Consider the following 22,921-nt stretch of genomic DNA (forward strand, 5'->3'; position numbering starts at 1 on the left):
AAACATGCATTTTTCTAAAGTTTCTCTTGGCTTTGCTGTTGAATGTTGAAGGAGTTGTAAACAATTTTTATGTAGATTTGCGCGCTCTCTCGTATCTCATTCTACCTTTATCTATCTGTTTTCTCTATGTCTGTCTGTCTATCACCTAATTTATATGATCTCTCTCTCTCTTTATTTAGAGTTTTATTGCACAAAGCATCCTTTTGCGTTCCTATCCCGCGTTTGCCTCTAACAATGCCTTTCTGTCAGAGGCGGGCTGCAGAACTCGGGAGGGCCACTAGCTGGAGCCACAGCAGCCGAACATCCTCTCTAGAATTTACACGGCTCGACTCTATGCTCACGCCGCCCTCTCTGCCTTTTCTTTATCTCGGCGGTCTATCCCCAAAACCTTCTGGGCGCCGTCAGATGACGCCATCAAAGCACCGCCGCCCGGGTAGTGGCGCCTCGGCTGCGCCTGCGCCGGCCTTCATCACCCGCCGCCTTCTCCATGGCTGCCGTGGAGACGCCGCCGGTGGCGACGGGAGCTGCGGCGGCGGCGGCCTCGGCCTCTCGCAAGCGGCGGCCGCCCAAAGGGCAGTACTTGCAGGCGGCCAAGAGGCCCCGTCCGGCCGGGCGGCGCCAGCTGGAGGCCGGCATGTGCGGCATCCTCATCACCTGCAACATGAACGAGCGCAAGTGCGTGGCCGAAGCCTACAGCCTGCTGGGCGAGTACGGAGAGCAGCTGTACGGGCCCGAGCAGGTGAGCCCGGGGGCGGGAGGAGAAGCCACGGAAGGGAGGGGGGGGCTACCTGGCTGGTTGTCTCTCTCGGGGAGGTGGGTGGGACGGGACGCCTGGAAGGCTGGGGACTACAACTCCCAGGATTCCCGCTCAGCAAAGTGCCCGGTGGGAATGCTGGGAAATGTAGTTTTTCGCGACTTTTGCAGAGCTCTCCCCCCCCCTTTTGTTTTATAACAAAACAACAACAAATAAAACCTTCCCAGCCAGCTTTTTCGACAATGGGGGAAAGCCAGGTTTGCTTAATGACAGATTCGGTCACTTAACAATTGCAGGGCTCCCTTGTGGTCGTAAGACAATATGTATTTATGTATTTTTGCCTGTGCTAAGTTTGCAGAGCAAACCGAGGGCAGGCTCTCTGGGAATGAGGAGGAGCAGGAGGAGGAGGAGGAGGAGGAAGATGATGCCGAAGCAGCTTTGAAAAAAGAAGTGGATCAGATCCGTACCGCCACGGAACAGAAGCAGCGTCGGTTCCAGTCGGTGGAAAGTGGTGCTAACAACGTGGTTTTTATTCGAACGCTGGGTGTTGGTATGTGTGCAAAGAGTTTGCCAATAAAATGATTACGATTTTATTCCTAATGTTATTTCCACATTGCTGTCCCTAAAATAATCCAAATGACTTACAAAAGAACGAAAAATGACCCAACCATCCTTGGCAATTTAAAAACCTGGGTAGTTCCCAGAATTCCTAGCCAGCACACCGAAAACTTTACTCTTGCTTTTTTTTTTTTTTTTAGCAAAAATCACCCCATAGTGAACAATGAGTTGGCTTAACATCCGCAACATTTGTTTAATGATTGCAAATTCACTTAATGTCCTGATGCTTGGCTTAACCACCAACACAGGAAAAGGTTGTAAAATTGGATCCGTTCCTCTGATGGACCTGATTTTACAACCACCATGACTTATGACCAGAACAGGCAGGCTCCATTACAGTTATAAGCCGAGGACTATCTGTAGGTCTTTCTCATGTCAAAGGACTTAGTGCTTCTAAGAAGGCTGGTGCTTCTCACTTGGAAGTGTTTTTCTGGTGAGACCGGTCTATCCACCCAAATATGGAACCTGTCAACTCATAAAATATTTCTATGGCTTTTTTTTTAGAGTTGCCAACAGAAAGGGGGGGGGAGCAGTGGGCAGCTTAGAAAGCAAAAGTGCATTCCAAAAATGTTTTCAAAGATAGTAACTAGGTGACCGAAGTTTCTACTGCAAAAAATTCAAACTGGAGAACATGATTGATGACTCTTGGCTAGGGAGGTGTCCCATTGGAGAATATGAATTACGATACACCCAGGGGGTGGGGGAAAACCAGGGTCAAGGATGACACTGAATGATGTGTCTCAGAGTCGGCTACACCCAGGCAGAGCCGGCATGTTTACTCCTAATCTTTAAGTTTTGGAAGTTTGGTTTAAATGGGGGTAACCGCCAGAACCCTGACAACACGGAGCATACTGCTTCTCACTTGAAACAGTTTCCCTTTGAATCCTCACGTTTGTGTGTCTGCAGAACCTGAGAAGTTGGTCCACCACATTCTAAAGGACATGCACGCCACCAAAAAGAAGAAAACCCGAGTCATCCTGCGCATGCTGCCCGTGTCGGGTACCTGCAAAGCCTTCCTTGAAGACATGAAGCAGTATGCAGAGACCTTTTTCGAGCCCTGGTTCAAAAGCCCCAAGAAGGGCACTTACCAGATTGTTTACAAGGCGCGAAATAACAGCCACCTCAGCAGGGAAGAAGTCATAAAAGAGCTGGCAGGTAAACACAAGGGAAAACTATTACAGCTTTTCTCTTCTAGGGGAGCTCCCAATCCATGGTAGATCTGCAGTGGTTTAAGAATTGGGGTTTAAGATTTTATGTTCCTGTGGGGATGTTGCAATCTAACAAGGGTTCAAGCAGTGCACCCTAAAAGTTGCACCTAGAACCTCACTTCAGAAGTGAGCGTACCTGTGATGACCCAGGGTGGGATAGAAAAGCAACAAAGTCCACAAAAACAGGTGAAGTCCCTTTAATTCCTTCAACTTGGCTTCAAAGGTCCAATTATTAACTAGAGAAAAAAAGTCCCCCACAAACAGTTGCGAAAAGGAAGAAATTCCATTCAAACTCAAAATACATATAAATTATAAATAGAAAAAACAACAACACAAATCACACTGAAGCAATTAATGAGACAAGGCAGGATAAGGGCTTGAAGATGTCCACAGATATCGAAACACACTGGGAAGGACGCCAGAACTCAAATAAGAACTGAAAGACTAGAATTATTTCACGCTTTGCTTCCAACACTGGCCCAAGCGCAGTTTGTCCTTTTAAACAGTCCTCCCAGCTGCAGTCCATGAAGGGGATCAGGGCCCTTTCCTCCCCCATAGACCATGCCATTCACGTTTCTCCCTTATCCATTCCTCCCTGCGTGCCCTAGGATGAAGAGGGGATGGGCCTGGGTCTTCCTCTGAATGCCCAGCCAGCCTGTGCCCTTCCCCAGTTTCCTCCACAACCTCCGGAGCCACACTCCCACTCCCTGTTGGCTGTCCTCCTCTCCCTCAGAGTCAGACTCTTAACGGGCATGACAATACTGGTGCTTCTATTTCTGTTTGGTTTTTCAGTGGGGGTGAGTAGATTTCCCAAAAGGGCAAAATAAGGAGACTTGAAATGCACTCTCTTCATCCCTTTAGATCACCAATTTTTCCTGTTCCACACAAAAACGGAATTTTTATTCCTCCATACTAGGATAGCCTTTGATATGTTTTGCAGAGCCAGGCATGGCTGTGGAACTCGGTGGGAACTTCATGGTTATATTCTAAGATTTCTGACCATTGGCCACGCTTGTGGTTGATGGGAATTTCTGTCTAAAATGCCTGGAGAAAACCAGGTTGTCTCAGAATGCATGAAACGCTTAAAACTTCAAGCAGATCCCCAATCCAAACGTTATTTCCTAAGACCATGCTCGGTGCCACCTCTTCCTCCCCATAAAGACACTGGTTTTACATTGTTTTCTTTTTAAAGACACTCAACAACAGAACTAGAAGGGGCGGGGGGGAAAGAAAGAAAAAAGAATGTACAAAATGTTACACACAAAAAAGAATGAAACTCAAAAGTGTTTTTAAAAAGGCAACTGGACTTTGTTTTTTTTCCTTGAAGACATTCCTTTTCTTATCTGATAAACTTCTTCGATTCTGACTGAAGAACTGAAGAAGCTTCTCAGATGAGAAGGGAAATATCTTCAAGGAAAAACAAAGCCCATTTGCCTCTTGAAAAAAAAAAAGAAGCACTTTTGGGACAACCATGACCTGGATGACTGAGAATCTCCATAGACAATAAAACAAAACGCCTGTCATTCCACTAAGTTATGAAATCAAACAAAGGCAATAATTCCTGCCTCCTTTCCATCCTTGCCTTGCAGGCGTGGTGGGCCACCTCAACCCAGAAAATAAGGTCGACCTGAGCCACCCTGAATACACCATTGTGGTGGAGATCATCAAGAACATCTGCTGCTTGAGTGTGGTTCAGGACTACATTCTCTTCCGGAAGTACAACCTTCAGGAGGTGGTGAAAAGCAAAGCTGAGGGGCAGCCAGAGGCTCCCAAACCATCCCACGAGAACGACGCCCCCGGGGCGAAAACACCCGAAGCACAGAGGAAAACCAAAACGAGCGCCAGGACAAGACCGAGACCGCCTCCAACGACAATCATGAGGACTAGGACCATGAATGGAAGAGCCGAGAAGCAGGAAAAAAAAAAAGGAAAAAAATCTGCAGGATGGGCGGAGGGTTGTTAAACCAGGGGTTGAGGTTTGCTCTCTAGGTCAGGGCTCTCCAACCGTGGCAGCTTTTAAGACTTGTGAACTTCACCTCCCAGAATTCCTCAGCTTTGCTGGCTGAGGAATTCTGGGAGTTGGAAGTCCACAAGTCTTAAAAGCTGCCAAGATTGGAGACCCCTCTGCTCTAGGTGATGTGGCTAAAGCGCAGCCTGTCTCAGACCATCCCGCCCCACCATTCCTGCCTTGTTGTAGTTATTCTGAATTTGGGGGAGGGGAGGAGTGTTCCCAACTGAACAAGCCATGATTTTCACAACCTGTAATTCAGGGGTGTCCGCCCTCAGCAACTTTTAAGGCCTGTGGACTTCCAGAATTCCCCAGTCAGCTATTCTGGGAGTTGAAATCCATAGGTTTTAATGCTGTCAAAGTGTGGTCACCCTTGCCCCGAAGGTTTAGTGTTACATACAAAACTGATAATTGTGGCTGGATCAAACTCTGGCTAGCCTTTTCCTTGACCCAGAGCCACTTATGGGTCCTATTCTTTAGGATTAAAAGGCACCGCGCTGATCAGCCAAACGCGTTTCTGCTGTTTCCCTCTAACCTCCAATCCGGATGGAGTGCTGACCCCACTTTCTGGCTTTTTAAAGTTAACATTGCAAAAATGCAGCCAGGATCGGGAGGCAGGTTTGGGAGGCAGGGATAGTTCCTAAACAATTGCCTGAGGTTGGGAGTAGAAGTAGCTAAAGTTGGCTTATTAAAGGTTTTAAAGGTTTTAAAATTATCCCTTTCTATTCTGATTATCATGACCAAAAAAAACCCCAAACACCTCCCAGGTTTTCTTATTCAGGAGTAGGGGGGGTCAACAAAGACTACCTATTCGCTTAAAGGTTTTTTTTTTTTTTTGCAAGGTGGTTTTTAACTCTTCATCCTCAACAATTTGTGTTTCCAAATTGTAGATTCCCCCCAAGTAAATTATGGCAGCTGTTTCCTGCCAGTTTTCCCTGTAATCACGGTCTAGTTACCAAGCCAGCATCCTGATGCGAAGTCTAGCGTGACTTGAGAACAAACATGATCATTTCCTCTTCAGCTGGCATCTCTGTGGATCTCGTAATTCTGATCCCCTCTGGAAAAACAGCCCCTGTCATCCAGTCTTATCACAAAGGTCTCCAAACTTGGCAACTTGGAGACAGGTGGGTTTCGACTCCCAGAATTCCTCAGCCAGCCTTGCGTGAATTCTGGGAAGTGAAGTCCAGAAGTCTTAACGTTGCCAACTTTGGAGACCCTCCCTGGTCTATGAGAATAGAGAGTTTAATGTTCTGTTGCTTTTTCTGATTTGGGAATATGTTCAGGTTTTTCTCTTGTAACTCTTTTCACAGGTGAATATTGAGCTTGGAGGAACTTTGACGGGCTTCCTTGTAGAGACCCTTCTTAACGATCTTAAGCAAATTGTAAAATATTTACCGTATTTGGGCTTTGGGGAAAATATACATCTTTTGTTGAAAAATGTTCTATTTGCAGTTACATTGTTAGAAAGACATGTTAATGCTCCAAACTCGTAATTCTTGTGGGAGACAAAATCCAGCTTTTCCCTGGGAGGAATTTCTTGACTGAAAAAAAACATTCACAGCGTAACATCTTTGCAGGGGTATAATACTTTCCGGTTTGTACGTGTTTGTTCTTTTTTTTGTATGTTGTTTTCTATTAAATTGACCTTGGTTTGGTTTGGAAGAGATTGGCTAACACGTGTTCTTTTCTTTTTTTCTTTTTTTTTGAACCACCCTTCTCTTTGTAAAACTCAAAATTCAGTGTGTGGAGATAAATGATCAGTGGGAGCAATTCTGCCTTTTAAAATCAGTATGCAAAGGAACAGATCAGTTGTTGGTTCATTTATTCACTTACTGCTATTTGTAGCAAGGATATCTGCTTTGTAGAAGAAAAATCTCCCATAACACTCTCTCTCTGTCTATCTCTCATTCTATATCTATCTATCTATCTATCTATCTATCTATCTATCTATCTATCTATCTATCTATCTAATTATCTAATCATCTATCACCATCTATCTAATCACCTATCTACATCTCTATCGAATCTACAGTATATCATATCTTCTATCTATCTATCTATTATCTATCTATCTATCTATCTATCTATCTATCTATCTATCTATCCATCCATCCATCCATCCATCCATCCATCCATCCATATCTATATATCATCATCTATATCTTATCAATCTACTGTGTATATATCATATCTATCATCTATCTACAGTATCTATTATCTATGGTATCTATATCATCTATCGGATCTATCTATCTCACATCTATCTACGGTATCTACATCCATCCATCCATATCATCTAATCATTTATCTATCAATACACATACGCATGGAAGGGATAGAAGAATCTAGAGCAAACTTGGCAACTTTTAAGAACTTGACAAAACTCAAAAATGCTGCTCAAGCACCTTGAGTTGGAGAGAGCTGTTTTGATCGCCAAATAGACAGCTTTGATTGGGGATGTTTGTGACCTCAACATTGTGATCCAAAGTAATTGAAAGGGTTCAATTTGCAGTTTTGAATGTAGAAACTATGCATGTACTATTTGAGAGCTAATATTAGTTGATTAATTAAGACATAAGCTGAACTAGTGGCCTACCTTGGATTAAGAAATTTTCTTTTACACGTAAGATAATTCTGTTTAATGACTTAATGCCAGCACGACTTCAAAAGCATTTGCATGAAGCTGTCCAGGACATACAAAAATTCAGAATGTTGGTGGTTCTACATTTTAAAAGATTGTGTTGAATTTTATTGGTCTGGATCCATAAATAAAATGAAAGATGTTAGAAAAGTGGGAAGAAAGTGATTTGCAGCTTGGCCCGAAACACAACTCCAATTGCCAAGTCAAAAGGAATAAAAGGAAGTTTTAAGCCAACGTCAAATGTTTTATTAAACTACCCTATTTAGTAGAAACCACAGGAACAATATTGATACTGGTCGGAAAACCCAGAAATCTGCAGAAATTAAGAAACCCGGTTGCGCAGAAATCTGCCAGCTGACCTTTCTGCAAATGGTGACGGGATCGAAAGAGAGAGAGAGAGAAACTGACATGGAACTAAATTTCTCCCCATTCCCATTTTCGCAGTTCGTTCCTTCTGATTTTGCCACTGATCGTCTTGGGCAGCTCTTGTACGAATTCCACCTTACGAAATAAGAAAAAAAAAAAGAACCATAACTCCTTCTTTACTAGAGTCAGGGAGATTGAAGTAGTTCCTGAATTACGACTCCAGCTGAGATAATTTCCGCTGCTAAGAAGGTGGTCGTTAAATGAGACACACTCTTTTTGCTGTGGTCGGTTAAGCTGCAAACACCGCAACAGTATTTCATGAAAAGAAGGACTAGAATGCAGAATACAGATTAACAGAGTTGGAAGGGAACTTGTAGGTCATCCAGTCCAACCCCCCCCTCCCCCAAATGGGCTAGGGGTGACATGATAGTAGTGTTCCAATATCCAAGGGGCTGCCACAAGGAAGAGGGGGTCAACTTATTTTCCAAAGCACCAGAAAGCAAGACAAGAAACGATGGAAACTAAACAAGGAGAGAAGCAACCTAGAACTAAGGAGAAATTAACCAGTGGAACTGCTTGCCTCCAGAAATTGTGTGTGGTCCATCATTGGAGGCTTTTAGGAAGAGATTGGACAACCACTTGTCTGAAATAGTATAGGGTTTCCTGTTTGAGCAGTGGGGTGGACTTGAAGACCTCCAAGGTGCCTTCCAACTCTGATATTCTGTTATCACCTCAGGCTTCTGAATAATTCAACACCTACCTAGTTATAACACTCACCTTTCTGGGATACTTGTATGGCGCTGTCACTTTCTTGACGTGGTCTTGCAGCTCCCGAGTTAATTTCTCTGGGTTGTGCGATGCGAACTCAGGAGACAAAACCACAAATGCTTTTACCACCTGGAAAACAAAACCATTCACAGTAGCTCCTGATCAAGAGGTCCGACGAAAAGCAGGCAGGGTTGTTTTTTTAAATGAAAACTAAACGGCAGGTGGAAAATTCCCCTCCCACCTCAAAGAGTGAGACTTCGAAACTCAACACATACCATGCAGACTGGAGAAAGAAGCGCGAGATCTTGATTCCACTATAAATAGGGCCCGTGTTTGAAACTCGGCAATCCCTGGGATTCTTTCCTCATGGCTTCATTAACTTTTCTGGAATCAATATACTGTACTTACGAGGGATTCTTGCATGCTCGAAAACTTGTTGGGCCTATTTCCACTTCAATTTGTCGAGAGAAGTCTGACATAGTGTCAGGATTCCAGCAATTGCCCTAATTAAATCATGATTCTCGAGCCATTTCCAAGGATTTATTAGAAGCGACATTCTGGCCCTGCCCTGTATGAAGCCAACTCTGGCATACATAATTTACAGTCCCCTATAACCCTGTTTCCCCGCCTCCCCCCTGGTTGTGTCATAAATCATATTCTCCAATTGAGCACCTTCACGGGCTGGTTGTCATCATTCACATTCTCCAATTAAATACATTTGTGAGCAAAAGCTCTGTTTAGTTACAGTCTTTTAAAGATAAAGAGTTGGAATGTACTTTCGCTTTCCAACTACTGCACCGCTCTTCCATATTTCCTTCCTCTCCCCTCCATCCCTTTTTATGGCAACTACTAAAACAGGCATAGGAATGTTTTATGAGTTGACACATAGGATATATATTGGGATTGAAAAGAAGACATTTGTCTCCTGGGGATTTATTTCAAATATTTGTGTTGTGGTCGTTACAAAATGGAGTCTTGTCTAATCCTGGTTTAAAGTAAAGAACTAAGAGAAGGGAAAGTGATGACCCAAAAGATGTCCATCAACAAACAACCTTGGTTTGTGGCACAGAGATGCCATCACTATGACGGTTGCAACATATTAAACATATATTTACACGATGATAAAGAAAAAAAACTAAGGCTCTATTTCTGCCACAGGTTAAGTAGTGGCTTCCTTAACCGTAACTTTCTGAATCAGTCCCCTTTGGGTTCATTCACAATCAGCCATGTTTTGCAAACCACAATATTTGGTTTGCACAGTTTGTCAAGCAAATACCAGGTGTCATGCTGTGATATGTAAAATAATATCTGTGAAAATATAACGCAATGATAACACCATTTTTAACCTCTGTGTTAACCTAAGATATATTTCCTGGAATATTATGTAAGAATTCTCTTGTTTTGTATAAAGGTTATATATTTGTCAGGTCATGTTGTGCAGTGACATGTTAATGATGGAGATTACTGGAAGTGGGTAAACAGGTTAAGAAAACAGACGTTATGCTACAATAATAAGGGTGTTGCACAGGAAGATACATAACTGGATAGATTGTGAACCCGGAAAAGGGGCAGAGACTGTATATTTGAACCTGTATATAAACCCCAACCTTCTGGGAACCATGTCTTCTGCAGCCAAAAGCGCAGAATTCCCTTTTGCAAAAGCTTCACAATAAAGCTCTTATGTATTGTTCACGTGTCTCCGGTTGTCTGAATACCTGAATGGCTGATCTTTTTTAATCACACATGCAATTAAAGACTCTAAACAGGCACCTATTACAATTAAATCAGCAGAAACGATACGTCTGCATCCAACTTTTTCTAGCAGCACCTAAACAGGAAGAACAGAATAACAAGAGTTGCAGGTCTTCTAGTCCAACCCCCTGCTCTGGCAGGAAACGTTATACTACTTCAGACAAATGGTTGTCCAATCTCTTCTTAAAAACCTCCTTAAATCTGCAATTAATGTGCAGATTTATAGAAAAGCTTTGTTACCTCCCGTCGGACTATATCCGGACTGCTGACCACGGCTGATTCAACTACTGCTGGATGCTCAATCAAAGCACTTTCTACTTCAAAAGGCCCAATGCGGTATCTGGGGAAGAAGGAACCAAATTATTGTCACTAAATGGAATGTAGGACTTTGGGTGTAGGTGTGGCATTTGGCAAATGGAACCCAGAACAAACCTCAAATGTGTATATCTAAATATAATTACAATTCAATTGCCTAGTGTTTGGGCACTGCTCCTTAGCTGATCTTGTCTTAGTTCAAAAAGTTGAGCAAGATTGGATCTACTTAGATGGGAAAAAGAGATCCCTAAATCAGGATTGGAAATTTTTTTTAAAAGTTGAAGAAGGAATGAACGAATATGAGAAATATAAAATCAAAAGTTTGGAGGCTGTTAGCGGATCATCTTAGCAACTCAGTCTAGGTAGCAACAAGGAACTGAAAAGAAATATTTCACATCATCAAAAAGACTCCACTTTAATGTATTTATTATCCTAACTTTCATATTTTAATAATGAGGTTAATAATGAAGTTTAATGAAATCAATAATAAACCAGGACTGGCAATTCCTGTATCCTTTCCAAGATTCTTTCTTTATCCTCAATTCTGTTGGATCTTTAATTCTGGGTTCCTTGATTTTGACCAGCCTGGTGGAGTTTTGTAGAAACCACACCAACTAGAGTTGGACTTGGCCAACACTGAGATCTGAATGAAATCAATGATCAAGAGAAGGGCCTTTCCAGACCAAGTTGGTCCTGACCCAGATGATTCTAACAATGATTTTGGGATGCTTTCTCACCATCCCACATGTTTTAACGTATATTGAGATGGACCAACCCTGAGGAGATGATGACATCATCAGACCTTCCCACAAACCAGAAATAGCCATCTTCATCCATCCAGCCTCGGTCACCGGTGATGTAAAAGTTTCCCCGGACAACTGCTGAGTTTTTTTCTGGGTTGTCCTGGACATTAACAAAACGACATGGATGATGGATTCTGCTGGCACGATTTTAAACTATGTTCTGCAATTCCCAGGAACTTCAAAGCAATGCAGTTTAACCAGGGACCTTCTCCTTCCATTTATGACCTTCATCACCCTCTTTTAACGATCCCATAATCCCTTGTGGGGTGGAGCCTGGGCAACTGAATGGAATTTACTGGCTGGATGCCCTCCCTGTCGCCAATGCAGAGGTTTTTTTCAGCAGATATATTCTCAGTGTGCCCCGAGAGAGAAATATCTGTCTCTAGCTAGGATCGAACCCAGAACCTCCTGAATGCGAGACGAGAGCAACATCTCTAGGCCACCACACCACTCATTTGCAACCTTCACGTTGACAAAGAAATCAGGAGAATTTGCCCTCTCTCTAAAAATTATGTCACTGCCTTTGAGGAACCCCGTTGCAAGATGCTGATCATGAATGAATGGAAAGGATCATGAATGGAAAGTAGGGTCTTGCATGCAGCATTGCCTACTGCCCATGCGTTGACAGCAACTCTCCTCCATATGATGGTCTCCAGAATGTTGCCACCATTTCTGTGCAATGAGGAAAGATACAAATAACAATCCGATAACAGATAATCAGAATCAGAAGGGACCTTGTAGGTCATCTAGTCCAACCCCCTGCCCAAGCAGGAGACCCTACACCATTTCTGACAGATGGGAGTCCAATCTCTTCTTGAAAGTCTCAAGTGATGGCACTCCCACAACTTCCAAAGGTAGCTTCTGTTCCATTGGGTTGATTGTTCTCCCTGTCAGAAAATTCCTCCTTATTTCCAGGTTGAATCTCTCCTTGTTCAGCTTCCATCCATTGTTCCTTGTCCGGCCTACAGGCGGTTTGGAAAATAGCTTGACCCCCTTCCTCCTCTCTGTGGCAGCACCTCAAATATTGGAAGATGCCATCATGTCTCCCCTGGTCCTTCTCTTCACTAGACTAGCCAGGCCCAGTTCCTGCAACCGTTCATCGTATGTTTTAGTCTCCAGTCCCCTAATCATCCTGGTTGCTCTTCTCTGCACTTTTTCTAGAGTCTCGACATCTTTTTTATGGTGTGGTGACCAAAACTGGATGCTCTAGGTGTGGCTTTATAGAGTGGTATTAGTACCTCCCTTGATCTGGATTGTATCCCTCTGTTAATGCAATTTAGGATTGTGTTATTTGCATTATGCAATTTAGGATTGCATTAGATTGCAGTCCCACTGCCTTCACTGAACTTCCTGATGGACGGAGGGAGGACTTCCTGATTCCTTGCTTACCACGTAGTGAGAGAAGAAGCTAAAGGGACGCTTGGGTTTTATCCTGATAGCGATGTCTCCTTCTTGTCCATGGGGCAAAATCTTGCCATCTTCATCTACAATCTAGGAAGCAGCAAGGAAGAGGAAGGAAGTGCTAAGGTTAAGGAAAAGCAAAGGCGTAAAATTCCAGCTCACTTTGGGGAGCTCATTCCATGTCATTTTTTGGGGCAAGAAGTGGGCCTCCCACCTTAATCTCAACTATTTTTTTCATTTTTTATTCATTTATCTCAGATTGGCCCTGGGGTCTACTTATAATTGTTTGCTTGCTATCAGTTGTAGTTGATGGAGAGGCCGAAAAGAAAAGCCACCTCCTCCCACATATTTTCCTTCCCTGCTAAAAGTAGACCTTCCAACCTTGAACTCACCTGAGCCAGGTGAATGGTCCTTACCTGAACTTCGTAAGGTGGAGCCGCGGTCCCCATGGAGCCCAGTTTAACTGGTTTCCCCTTCTGGTTGGCTGTTATCATCCCCTGCAGCAAACAATTTCGAATACTCCTGGAATTCCCCTTCTTTTGGACATTTCCATCCTTTCGTGGTCAATAAAATGAGGACCCAGATTGTTGGGGGCAAAAGGCTGACTCTGTAAGCTGCTTAGAGAGGGCCGTAAAAGCACTGTGAAGCGGTATATAAGTTTGCTACTGCTTGCGAAGGAAGGAAGGAAGGAAAGAAGCAAGGACGGAAGGAAGGAAGGAAGAAAGGAAGGAAGGAAGGAAGGAAACAAGCTGTGGTGGCACAGTGGTTAGAATGCAGAATTTCAGGCTGATTCTGCCCACTGCCAGGAGTTCGATTCTGATGGGGCTTAAGTTTGACTCAGCCTTCCCTCCTTCCAAGGTTGGTAAAATGAGGGCCCAGATTGTTGGGGGCAAGAGGCTGACTCTGTAAACTGTTTAGAGAGGGCTGTAAAAGCACTGCGAAGTGGTATATAAGTCCACGCGCTAGTGCTATTCGGACTAATAAAATATCTGTACCTTCAATGAGCATTCCCAGTCTTTGAATACCATTCTGTGATAGAAAACACAATCTTTTGCATGATACCCTGAGTGGGTTTCCAAATTATATTTTTTTACCATGCAGCTCCAGGGCCTTCAGCTGATGCCTCTCCCCTATAGTTGGAGAGTCATACCACTAACTGTCTCTGCTTATTAATTTACTCAGTTTCTTGGTTCAGACAATACCCTGAATAGTGAATGAGTAAGATGGGGGTGCATTCACACCCAGCTGTTAAAAACAACAACATCAATAATATCTCAGTCCTAAATTTAACCATCTTTAGCTACTGGGTCCTTAGCTATCCTGGTTAAGAGAAAGGAACTTTTATGTACATGCACATACGACTTCAGTTTGTCCATAGCCTTCGTAGAGTTGCAACCCCGTCTGTTTTTTCCATTGTGACACCACTTCCGGGTTCATTGGTTCTCCACCGGTCGAACAGTGAGACAGGCTCTTGAATGTGTAGCTTTATGCAGAGAAAAAGAAGAAAGAGACTGGTTTCTATAGTTATTCAGAGCCTCTATCATTAAGCAGGGTGTAATGAGGGGGTGCTTGGTGCTCTCTGAGCTTGGTGGTTTTCTTGCAGACATTTCATTACCCAACTAGGTAACATCATCCATACTGGATGAGCTGCAAATATTCTTCTTTATTGACAGGGTGTAATGGCTGATTGCAAATTCTAATGAGAAACATCCTTAGGTAGTGTTGCTAGACAACGCTGTGTGTACTAAGAGTCTGTCCTGCAGATTTTAGCTGATTGGAACTTTTGCCTCTTGTCTGTCTGGGTCTGTATTTCACTTTTCACTTTAGATATTTTTTTTTAAATTAAAGTTTACCATCAAATAAAATACAAACATAAATTAAGAAAGTGAATGAGAGAGGAAGATACATACATATATACATACATACATACATACATACATACACACATACATACATACACGGTTTGTTTTTAGACTGGATTAAGTGATACTCATCTTTCTCAGTTAAAAAAGAAACTCAACATAAAACAAAAATGCAGAAGGGGAAAAATAAATCATTGGTACAAACGGCAATTTACATTTTCCCGAAGAGAGACAAAGGGAGGACTCATGAAATTTTCTGACAGAAATGTTGTATGTAGGTGTTCTCAGCTTATGACCACCATTAAGCCCCCAGTTTTCTGTCACTAAGTGAGACATTTGTTATGTGAGTTTTGCCCCATTTGATGGCCTTTCTCGCCGCAGTTGTTAAGCGAATCAGTGTGGTCGTGAAGTTAGTAACACGGTTGTTAAGTGAAACTTGGCTTCCCCCTTGAGTTTGCTTATCAGAAGGTTGCAAAACGTGACCCAGTAGCTCTGCAACTATCATCAATATGAGTCAGTTGCCAAGCATCTGAATTTTGATCACATGACCTTGAGGATGCCACAAGTATAAGTGTAAGAAGCGGTCGTAAGTCACTTTTTTCAGTGCTTTCGTGACTTCGAACAGTCACTAAATGAACTGTTGTAACTTGAAGACCATCTGTATAAAGTTGCAAGGAGGATGTCTACCGACCTAGAAGAGAACAAGCTAAGCTCTCTTTCCTGTATTGATAACTTCCAGTAGGCAGCAACCTCTCTGAAGGTTTTAGTATTACAGATTCCTTTGGCCTCACCGTTGACCGACCAACCAACCAACCAACCAACCAATCAATCAAGTATACAGATGGGTTAACTGATAACCAGCTACCTGCTAAGGTCCTGCTGCACCAGCATGCGGTAGGCTGTTGGAGCAGTGCACAAGGTCGTCACTGGGTACCTGGAAAGTGTCTAGAGAGAGGAAAAAAGGAAAGGAGGAAGAAAAGGATATGAAAATAATGGAATTGCATCTTCCTCTTTCCTTAAAGCTCTTCCTGGGTTAAAGGTTGGCGAACCTATTATCTTCTAGATTTTGCTGATCTGGAGTAGCCCATGTTGAGATACGTGGCAAATGAATTTAGTGATGATGAAGATTATTATTATTACTACTACTACTACTACTATTATTATTATTATTATTATTATTATTATTATTATTATTATTATTATTAGATACTTGGTTGATACCTAGGATGCTGGTAGCAACCCATATCAGCCATCAGTGCCAGTCAGTGATACTTGTGATACATTTTTAAATGTTCAGTTGACTGAGTTTCATGTTTAATGAATAAAATAACAACAACAACAATAATAATCTACAAATCCAGCATGTCAACGGAGATTCTCAGTCATCCAGGTCACGGCTGTCTCATTTTTTTCAAAAGGCAACTGGATTTTCTTGGGTTTTTTTTTTTCCTTGAAGACCTTTCGCTTCTCATCCGAGAAGCTTCACCCTTCTATCTCCTCTCACCATCCTGCCAGAACCGATGAAGCTTCTGAGATGAGGAAGGAAATGTCTTCAAGGAAAAACAGGGCCTTTTCAAAAAGCACTTTGGATACAAATCCAGCCTAGTGAAAGGCAAGGCATATTGGGAGTTGGAAAGTCAAGAAGAAATGAGAACTATAGAGCAGGGATAATGGTGAAAGGATGGGTTCATTCAGAGCCAGGAATTCCTAGGTATCTTACCTAGCCTGACCCACTAAATACCAAATCATCTACTGACACCACTGCTCATTTGGGTTCATAAAACATAGAAACATTGAAAACTGATGGCAGAAAAAAAAGACCTCATGATCCATTGAGTCTGTCCTTTGAGTTTTTTATTTTATTTTATGTTTTTAAATTTTTGTTGGATGATGGACCTGTGTTAATCCCAAACCATCTTTAAAATCAATAATGGATGGTTAACCCACTACTGTTAAGTTTGGAAGGTCGGGCTCATAAAGACGAGAGACTTCAGTTCAGTAACAGCAGCTCTTTATTCATTGGCTAAAACCAGCTCAAAAGAATAGCAGCCGCGGCGGCTCTTTTATAGAGCTTGCTGGGGCTTTAGCGGCCAATGGCATCGCTTTAAGTCTCCCGCGCTTGGTTTTGACCAATCGCGGCAGACTCTTAGCGAGCCAATCACAGCCGCCCTGGTTGTCCAATCAGGTAGCGGCTATAGCGGACCAATGGGAACGTTGGGTTACAAGTCTGTCAATATGGAACAACTACCACCTCTGGAAGTTGGTTCTAAGCTGCCAAAATACAGCATTGTGTTCCTGTCTAAACCAGCAGACAGATGGACCAAGGAGGGAGCTAGCTGTTGAGTCTACCATGTTGAGTGGTCGAAATACATTCCCCCAATGATTTGGATGTATAATTCTTACTTTTAGAACTTCCTTTGGGTCAAACTGTGGCATGCTGTGTACGAAGACACTGGTTCCGCGAAGCCAAGGGCCAAAGACACCTCCCATAGACCCCTTCACCCAACCAGTATCGGACATGTTCCACATGACATCTGAAGGTTTGAAGTCCAGCCAATCCCTGCAAGACACAGACATTTTAGATGGGATTCTGGATTACCTTCAGACAAACAAGATCTCACCTCAATTTTAGGTGACCTTAAATTTTCTACAGGGTTTTTTTCTACAGGGTTCAAGATGTCCTCAGTTCTTTGTGGTTGTCCTCTGGGGCCGTCACATCTCCAAAGGCCTTACATGAAACTCCAAGAGATGGAATAGACTGAATTCTGGTTGACTGTGGTCAAGTTCAAGATGTGTAAGAAAATTAAGAAAGATACCTTCCCGATAGAGTTAAGCCCAAGGCTAAGCTGGTTTGAGAGTGTTCAGCCATCTTTGGGGAACCTGTGGTTCCACTTGTGAAGAATATAACCATTGGTTCATCACTCTGGGTTTGAACACAGTTGTGGCTGGAAGGAGCTGCCCTGAAAGAGACCCAAGGAAGGACATCAGCTGTGAACAGAAAGAAGCTTCATCCTTTTCACTTAAAATAATCAAAAATTGATCACCAAGATTAATTAGTTAACTGATCGCACCACTCCTAGAGGGATGTTTTATTTTCAGTGTTGACCTTCTCAGGGTTCTCTGTTGTATTCCCTGCCTGAGAAATGTAATTATCTGTCAGAAATTAGAGCGGAGTCTAATGTGTGTTGACTGGAAAGAAAACCTCGCTGAGTGTGTTGAAAATTATTCCCAGGTAGGTGTTTCATTTGCAGACTTAAATGCCTCTCTGACCTATAATGATGGTGGAAAATGGCACTCAGAAATTCAAAGGATCTCTGTGATTGGTTTTAAGCACCTGCCTGTTTTATTTTCACAATATTTAAAAAGCACCACCGCCAAGAGTGTCTGTTATAGCTTGTTTTTCTCCCTCCGGGAAGTAGATTTGCTTTACAAAATTGCTACCTTTAACGTTTAATTCACAATTTTATATTTCGATCGCTCACCATTGCATGGAGAAGCTGAACTCCAAGAGGGACAGAAACAACTGCAGATCACAAATCTTCCAAAATTGTTTTGAACAGTTAAGATGATTTCTGGAGTATGATGTAGACTCCCATGTAACATTCTCACCCGCCCCTTCTCAGAGCTTATCTACCCTTACCAGATCTACTTCTCTATTTCTCATGACACTCCCAGGTTCAAATGATCCTGCCTTGGACGCATTATGCAAAGACCCAACTCTGTATGGAGAAGATTCTGCTGGTGGGAAAGGTGGAAGGAAAGAGAAGAAGGCAACCACGAACAAAATGGAGAAACTCAGTTACAGCAACAATGTGGCCACCATTGGAAGAAGTCAAGGAACAGACCACCCTGGAGAAAAATCTATCCATGTAGGTGCTAAGAGACAACAAGGAATGGATGGCATGTAGTCCATCAATCATCGTATTCTAGAGTAATCTTTTGATCTTTGTTTTGTTAGATTCTATCCCATTCTTTCTTAAAGAAGTGAAGGAGATCTATCTTCAGTTTAGGGACCCAGTTTGGTGCGGTGATTAAGGCAACAGATTATAGCAACCAGGAGGCCCTAAATTCTAGTTTTGCCTGAGGCATAAAGCCAGCTGGGTGATCTTGAGCCAACCACTCTCTCTCAGCTCTGGGGGAAAAAAACAGGCAATGCCAAACCACTTCCCCCCAAAAAACCTTGCCCAGAAAATTGCAGGGACTTGTTGAGAACCAGACACAGTTGGGGAAAATGGGGATTTTTTTTAAAAAGAAAAAAGCTCAGAAATTAAAGTGGTTCCCAATTTCAAAGTGTCTGGCCATCTCAGTTTGCAGCTTTGTTGCATTTGTCCTTCTGGATGGTCATTTAGCCAAAATGAGTTCTAAAAGGCTACGGGTACTGAGTGCCTTCTCACCCTAGCAGACTTCCTATCCATTCTGTGCAATGGTGTGTGCTATTCAGAGGTTGCGGGAGCTTCATCGTTGGAGGCTTTCAAGAAAAGACTGGACTGCCATCTCTCAGAAATGGTGTAGGGTCTCCAGCTTGGGTGGGGGGGTGGGGGTTGAACTAGATGACCTATAAGGTCCCTTCCAATTCTCTGTTCATCTGTTATTTATTGTGCCTTACTCAAACAACGCCTTGAAATGTTGCCATCCTTCTCGCCTGCTCTCGGAGACCAACACCTTGGTTTGCAGAGAAGGACATGACGAAGAGACAGTCTCCACCACGGGGGCCAATGAATCATTTGTGATGATGCCTTTAGCTTTGGATACCTGGAGCCTGTACTGGATATCTTTGGCTGTCAGCTGTGGAGTCCCCGGGATGAAGGTGATCCCTGACAAGTTCAATAAATACATCAACTTTGAGGATGTTCTTACAATGTTGCCCATTCGTGAGAAGCTTTGAAAGTCCCCTTGTTCCATCCCCCCTCAAAACAAGAATGTCTTAGCCACTGAGCCATTGCGTTTCTCTACAACAGCGCCACATACTTGATCATATTCTCATATACCTGTCCATGTAAAGAAGCCTGCCCTTTATGAATCTTATAAGACCAATCTAAAATTAGCCAGCCATACCATTTCAATTCTTCTTAGACTCATTGCCCATCAATAGGTATTCAAGACATCCAAGGTCCATTCCAAGTCTGTTATTGTATTATTTAAGGGTGGAAACAATTGCTATGAGATACCTGAACAGGTGTTCCTATGCCTAGGTGGTCTTTTTCTTACCTGTTCTGATACATGCCACGGTTAGCATCCACCACTCTGGGATCCGAGGCAGAATGAGGATCACTCGGTCTCCTCTCTGCAGGCCACAGGGCCCTGTGAGTACATTGGCCGCTTTCCTGGAGACAAAGCCCAGTTTTTCAAAGCCCCATTTGACTTCTCCTCCTTTTCCATCAATCCACCAGAAAGCTGGATGAAAAGGTCTCCCTCCATCCTGCGAGACAATATCGAAAGAGACTATACTCATGGTTTCCACCACCGTATGAAGAACGCCAGTCTGGGGAGGTTCAACCAGACAATAGAGAAGGTTTCTTCATTGGGATAGTCAGCCAAAAGTTATGTCTTAGAATGAGAAAGGAAAATAGAGAAAAGCCAGCTGGACCTAATATAAAAATTCAGAAGAGTTTTGTCTTCCAGCTGTGTGGACTTTACCTCCAGAATGAATCGTCGTTGACTTCAGACTTCTGGATGTTGTTACAACTGGAAGATTGGGGAAGATTGAGGAAGGATAGTTTAATGTTTTTAATGTGTTTGGTTTTATAGTTTTAATATGATTTTATACGTTTTTAAAATTCACTATGGGAGGCTACCCAGAGTTCGTTAGAAGATGAGCTGCTATAAAAATGTTTAAAATAAAATGAAATAAATGTTTTAGAAATGTAAAAAAATTCCAGTGAGCGATTTTCAGGATTCAGCTGTTTTTATTTTCTTATTTCTTCTCCTTTTTTGTTCTCATTCTTACAAGAGAATATTTTCCTTGTCTCCTCCTTCTATTCTCCCCAAGAATAGAATTCTTAAAAGAGATAGAAATTGTTACTATCTCTCATTTTGATTTATAATTTATATCACCTTGGGTTTTGCTGTTATTCATCGCAGACCAATTTTATTTTAGTTTTAAAGTTCTAAAGTGATGCAGAAATTGTAACGTATAGACAAATATTTGTGTTACTTCTGACATTTTCAAATTTATATTTCTTGTAAATCTCTTTCTTGCTTACGTTATGATATTCTTTTTTTTAAACAAAGTTTTTATTTTTAACGACAAACATAGAAACAAAACATAAAAACATAAAACCCTCTTTCAATTATATGCATACAGTGTGTCAGTTGTTTACAATCTTTTGTGCTATCCTTTTTTTTTATCATTACTTACGTCATGATATTCTTGAAAAAAAGAATACTAAAAAGAAAAATGCAAACAAATAAACCATTTTTAATTTAAAAAGTTAAGATAAACTATCCTAAGAAAAGAAATCTCACCTAGACACACACACAAAAAGTTTATTTATCACAATTTTAATGTGATTTTATACATTAATACCTAGATTTATGCTTTCATTTGAATGTTGCAAGCCATGCAGAGTTGCCTTGATGGGCAGCAAACAAATTTAATAATTAAAAATAAGTGAAATAAATAAAAAGCATGTATGCAGGTCATCAGGTTAAGTGGTGAGATGCGAATTATAGTTATAATTTCCAAATTTCCACTTGCCAAAGTACAGTTCTCTTTGGGAATGGAGCTCCAAACAATATTTTCTTCCATAGTGCCCTTCTCTTAATACAAAAAAACCCCCAAAAACCCCATTACATGATTTGCTTAAAATTTGGGGCTGACCATCTGGTATGTTGTCTCATTTCTCTTCAATTGTTTAAAGAAAAAAAAAAGAGATATGGAGACATGCACATCAGTCAGGAACCCTCTTTTCCCTAAAACTCTTTGGAAGGAACCTTACCTTTTCAATTGTAGACCATTTATCCAACACGTCATTGGCAAAATTGAAGTATTTCGGCACTTCTTTGTCCCCTCGATTGATGGCTTCAAACTCGGAAAGATTGAGGGACGTAAACAGCCTCACGGCTTGGGGGACCGATCCACCAAGTGTCCTGCTGCTGCTCCAGATGGACTTCAGCAGCTTGTGGTTGATGCGTAAGATCTTCATGGCTGAAGGGGATCCTATGGTGAAGACCACACAGTACTTTACGAGTTGGTTCTTCGGGGAAGGAAGAAATGAGAAATGGATTTGTCGTCACGTCTATAGCATGTCAAAGGACACCTAAGCTGGATGTTGAAGTGCGTGTTGATTCTGTCGGCAGCAGGAAGGGTCCAGGAAATAATTTTATTCAAGAATGTCATTCATCAACTAGCGGCCCAAACCCATTGAGATGAATGAGGCATGTTCTACCATCATGTTAGTAACGTTGGGCAGCGCTCGTTCCTTCACCTCTCTTCAAAACTCTCTCTCATAGAATTATTCCAAAGGCATCAATCACTTACAAATTCACATCTAACTTGGCCAGAAAGAGACCTTGGAAAAATCAAGGTTCTTCAAGGTTCCTTCGCTACAGATAAGAAATTGTGGAGACCATAGCGAAGCAGGGAGAAATTATAAGGTAGAAATGGCAAGGAAAGGTAAAATAATGTGATTGTTCTTACCTGAAAGTGGCCAGAGGGGGACAAGCTCTGTTCGGTTTGCCTTTCTACAGGTGAGTGGAAATGTCACTTCCTCGGTTTTTCTTCCGCAATCATACTTTCAAAAGCCCAGAAGATTTATCTTTGTGCAGTAGGTGGCTTACAAGGAAAAGTATTTTGTGTTCATGGGAAAAGAGTTATTTTTAATTTCTCCAATTACACTCCTCTTTTTTCTTTTTTAAAAAAAGGCAAAACAGTGAAAAGGGAGAAGAGAAGGGTATCATTACTGCAGGATTAATTCTGTGCAGGTGACCAGTCATGTAATCTCGCCAAGAGGGGTGGACATGGTGGAGGAAGATTTCACAGATCTATGTCTTGCCTCCAGAAGTTGTGGGGTTTTTAAGAAGAGATTGTCTGAAATAGTATCAGGTTTTTCCTGCTTGAGCACGGGGCTGGACTAGAAGACCTCCAAGGACCCTTCCAAGTGAAACAACTTGCCTCCAGAAGCTGTAAATGCTCCATAACATTTTAAAGAAGAGATTGGATAACATTTATTTAGATAAAGGATTTTGATGTTTAGTTAATAATGACTGTAAGTAGTAGTAAGATTCAGCAGCCTGGTTGTTGGCATTCCCCCCGCCCCCAGATATGATGTTTAAAAAATTGGGATCTGGTAGGACTTGATGCTTGATGGACATCAAAAGAAGATGATATATATTCTTGGATCCAATGGGTGCTGGGTATTTAGCAAGTTTTCTTTTAAAAAACCTTTAATCCCACTTTAAAACTGGTTTCAGCTTAGCCCTAATA

General features: G+C 42.2%; 2 protein-coding genes across 2 annotated transcripts; one reads left to right on the forward strand and one right to left on the reverse strand.

The window, feature by feature from the left end:
• The first annotated feature begins 412 nt into the window (after window positions 1-412).
• On the forward strand, window positions 413-6,252 carry THUMPD1 (THUMP domain 1 NAT10 acetyltransferase adaptor). Its single transcript, XM_087942069.1, is given in 5 exon segments — window positions 413-739; window positions 1,106-1,304; window positions 2,279-2,527; window positions 4,170-4,400; window positions 4,403-6,252. Coding segments are annotated over 5 exon segments (996 nt in total). The 5' UTR covers window positions 413-487; the 3' UTR covers window positions 4,468-6,252.
• A 1,278-nt stretch (window positions 6,253-7,530) lies between these two features.
• Window positions 7,531-21,641, reverse strand: LOC113438750 (acyl-coenzyme A synthetase ACSM4, mitochondrial-like). The gene is made up of 13 exons (XM_026704269.2): window positions 21,435-21,641; window positions 19,705-19,915; window positions 19,103-19,310; window positions 17,313-17,456; window positions 16,900-17,056; window positions 15,362-15,441; window positions 13,994-14,117; window positions 13,051-13,131; window positions 12,623-12,724; window positions 11,206-11,333; window positions 10,356-10,455; window positions 8,373-8,492; window positions 7,531-7,730 (listed from the first exon to the last, which is right to left on the reverse strand). The coding sequence occupies exons 1-13, from the start codon at window positions 21,639-21,641 to the stop codon at window positions 7,644-7,646; spliced, it is 1,749 nt and encodes a 582-aa protein (XP_026560054.1). The 3' UTR covers window positions 7,531-7,643.
• Window positions 21,642-22,921: the final 1,280 nt, after the last annotated feature.

Source organism: Pseudonaja textilis, chromosome 14 (assembly GCF_049901715.1).
Source record: "Pseudonaja textilis isolate UNSWEBS1 chromosome 14, rPseTex1.2, whole genome shotgun sequence".
NCBI lineage: Eukaryota > Metazoa > Chordata > Lepidosauria > Squamata > Elapidae > Pseudonaja > Pseudonaja textilis.

Excerpts from the sequence above, each read along its gene's own strand:
- LOC113438750 (XM_026704269.2), bottom strand. The coding sequence starts at position 21,641 with ATGAAGATCTTACGCATCAACCACAAGCTGCTGAAGTCCATCTGGAGC. Across the intron at positions 17,057-17,312 it reads GGCTTAACTCTATCGGGAAG|GGATTGGCTGGACTTCAAAC; the intron begins GTATCTTTCTTA and ends TGTGTCTTGCAG. Across the intron at positions 15,442-16,899 it reads ACCCAAAGGAAGTTCTAAAA|ACACTTTCCAGGTACCCAGT; the intron begins GTAAGAATTATA and ends TCCTCTCTCTAG.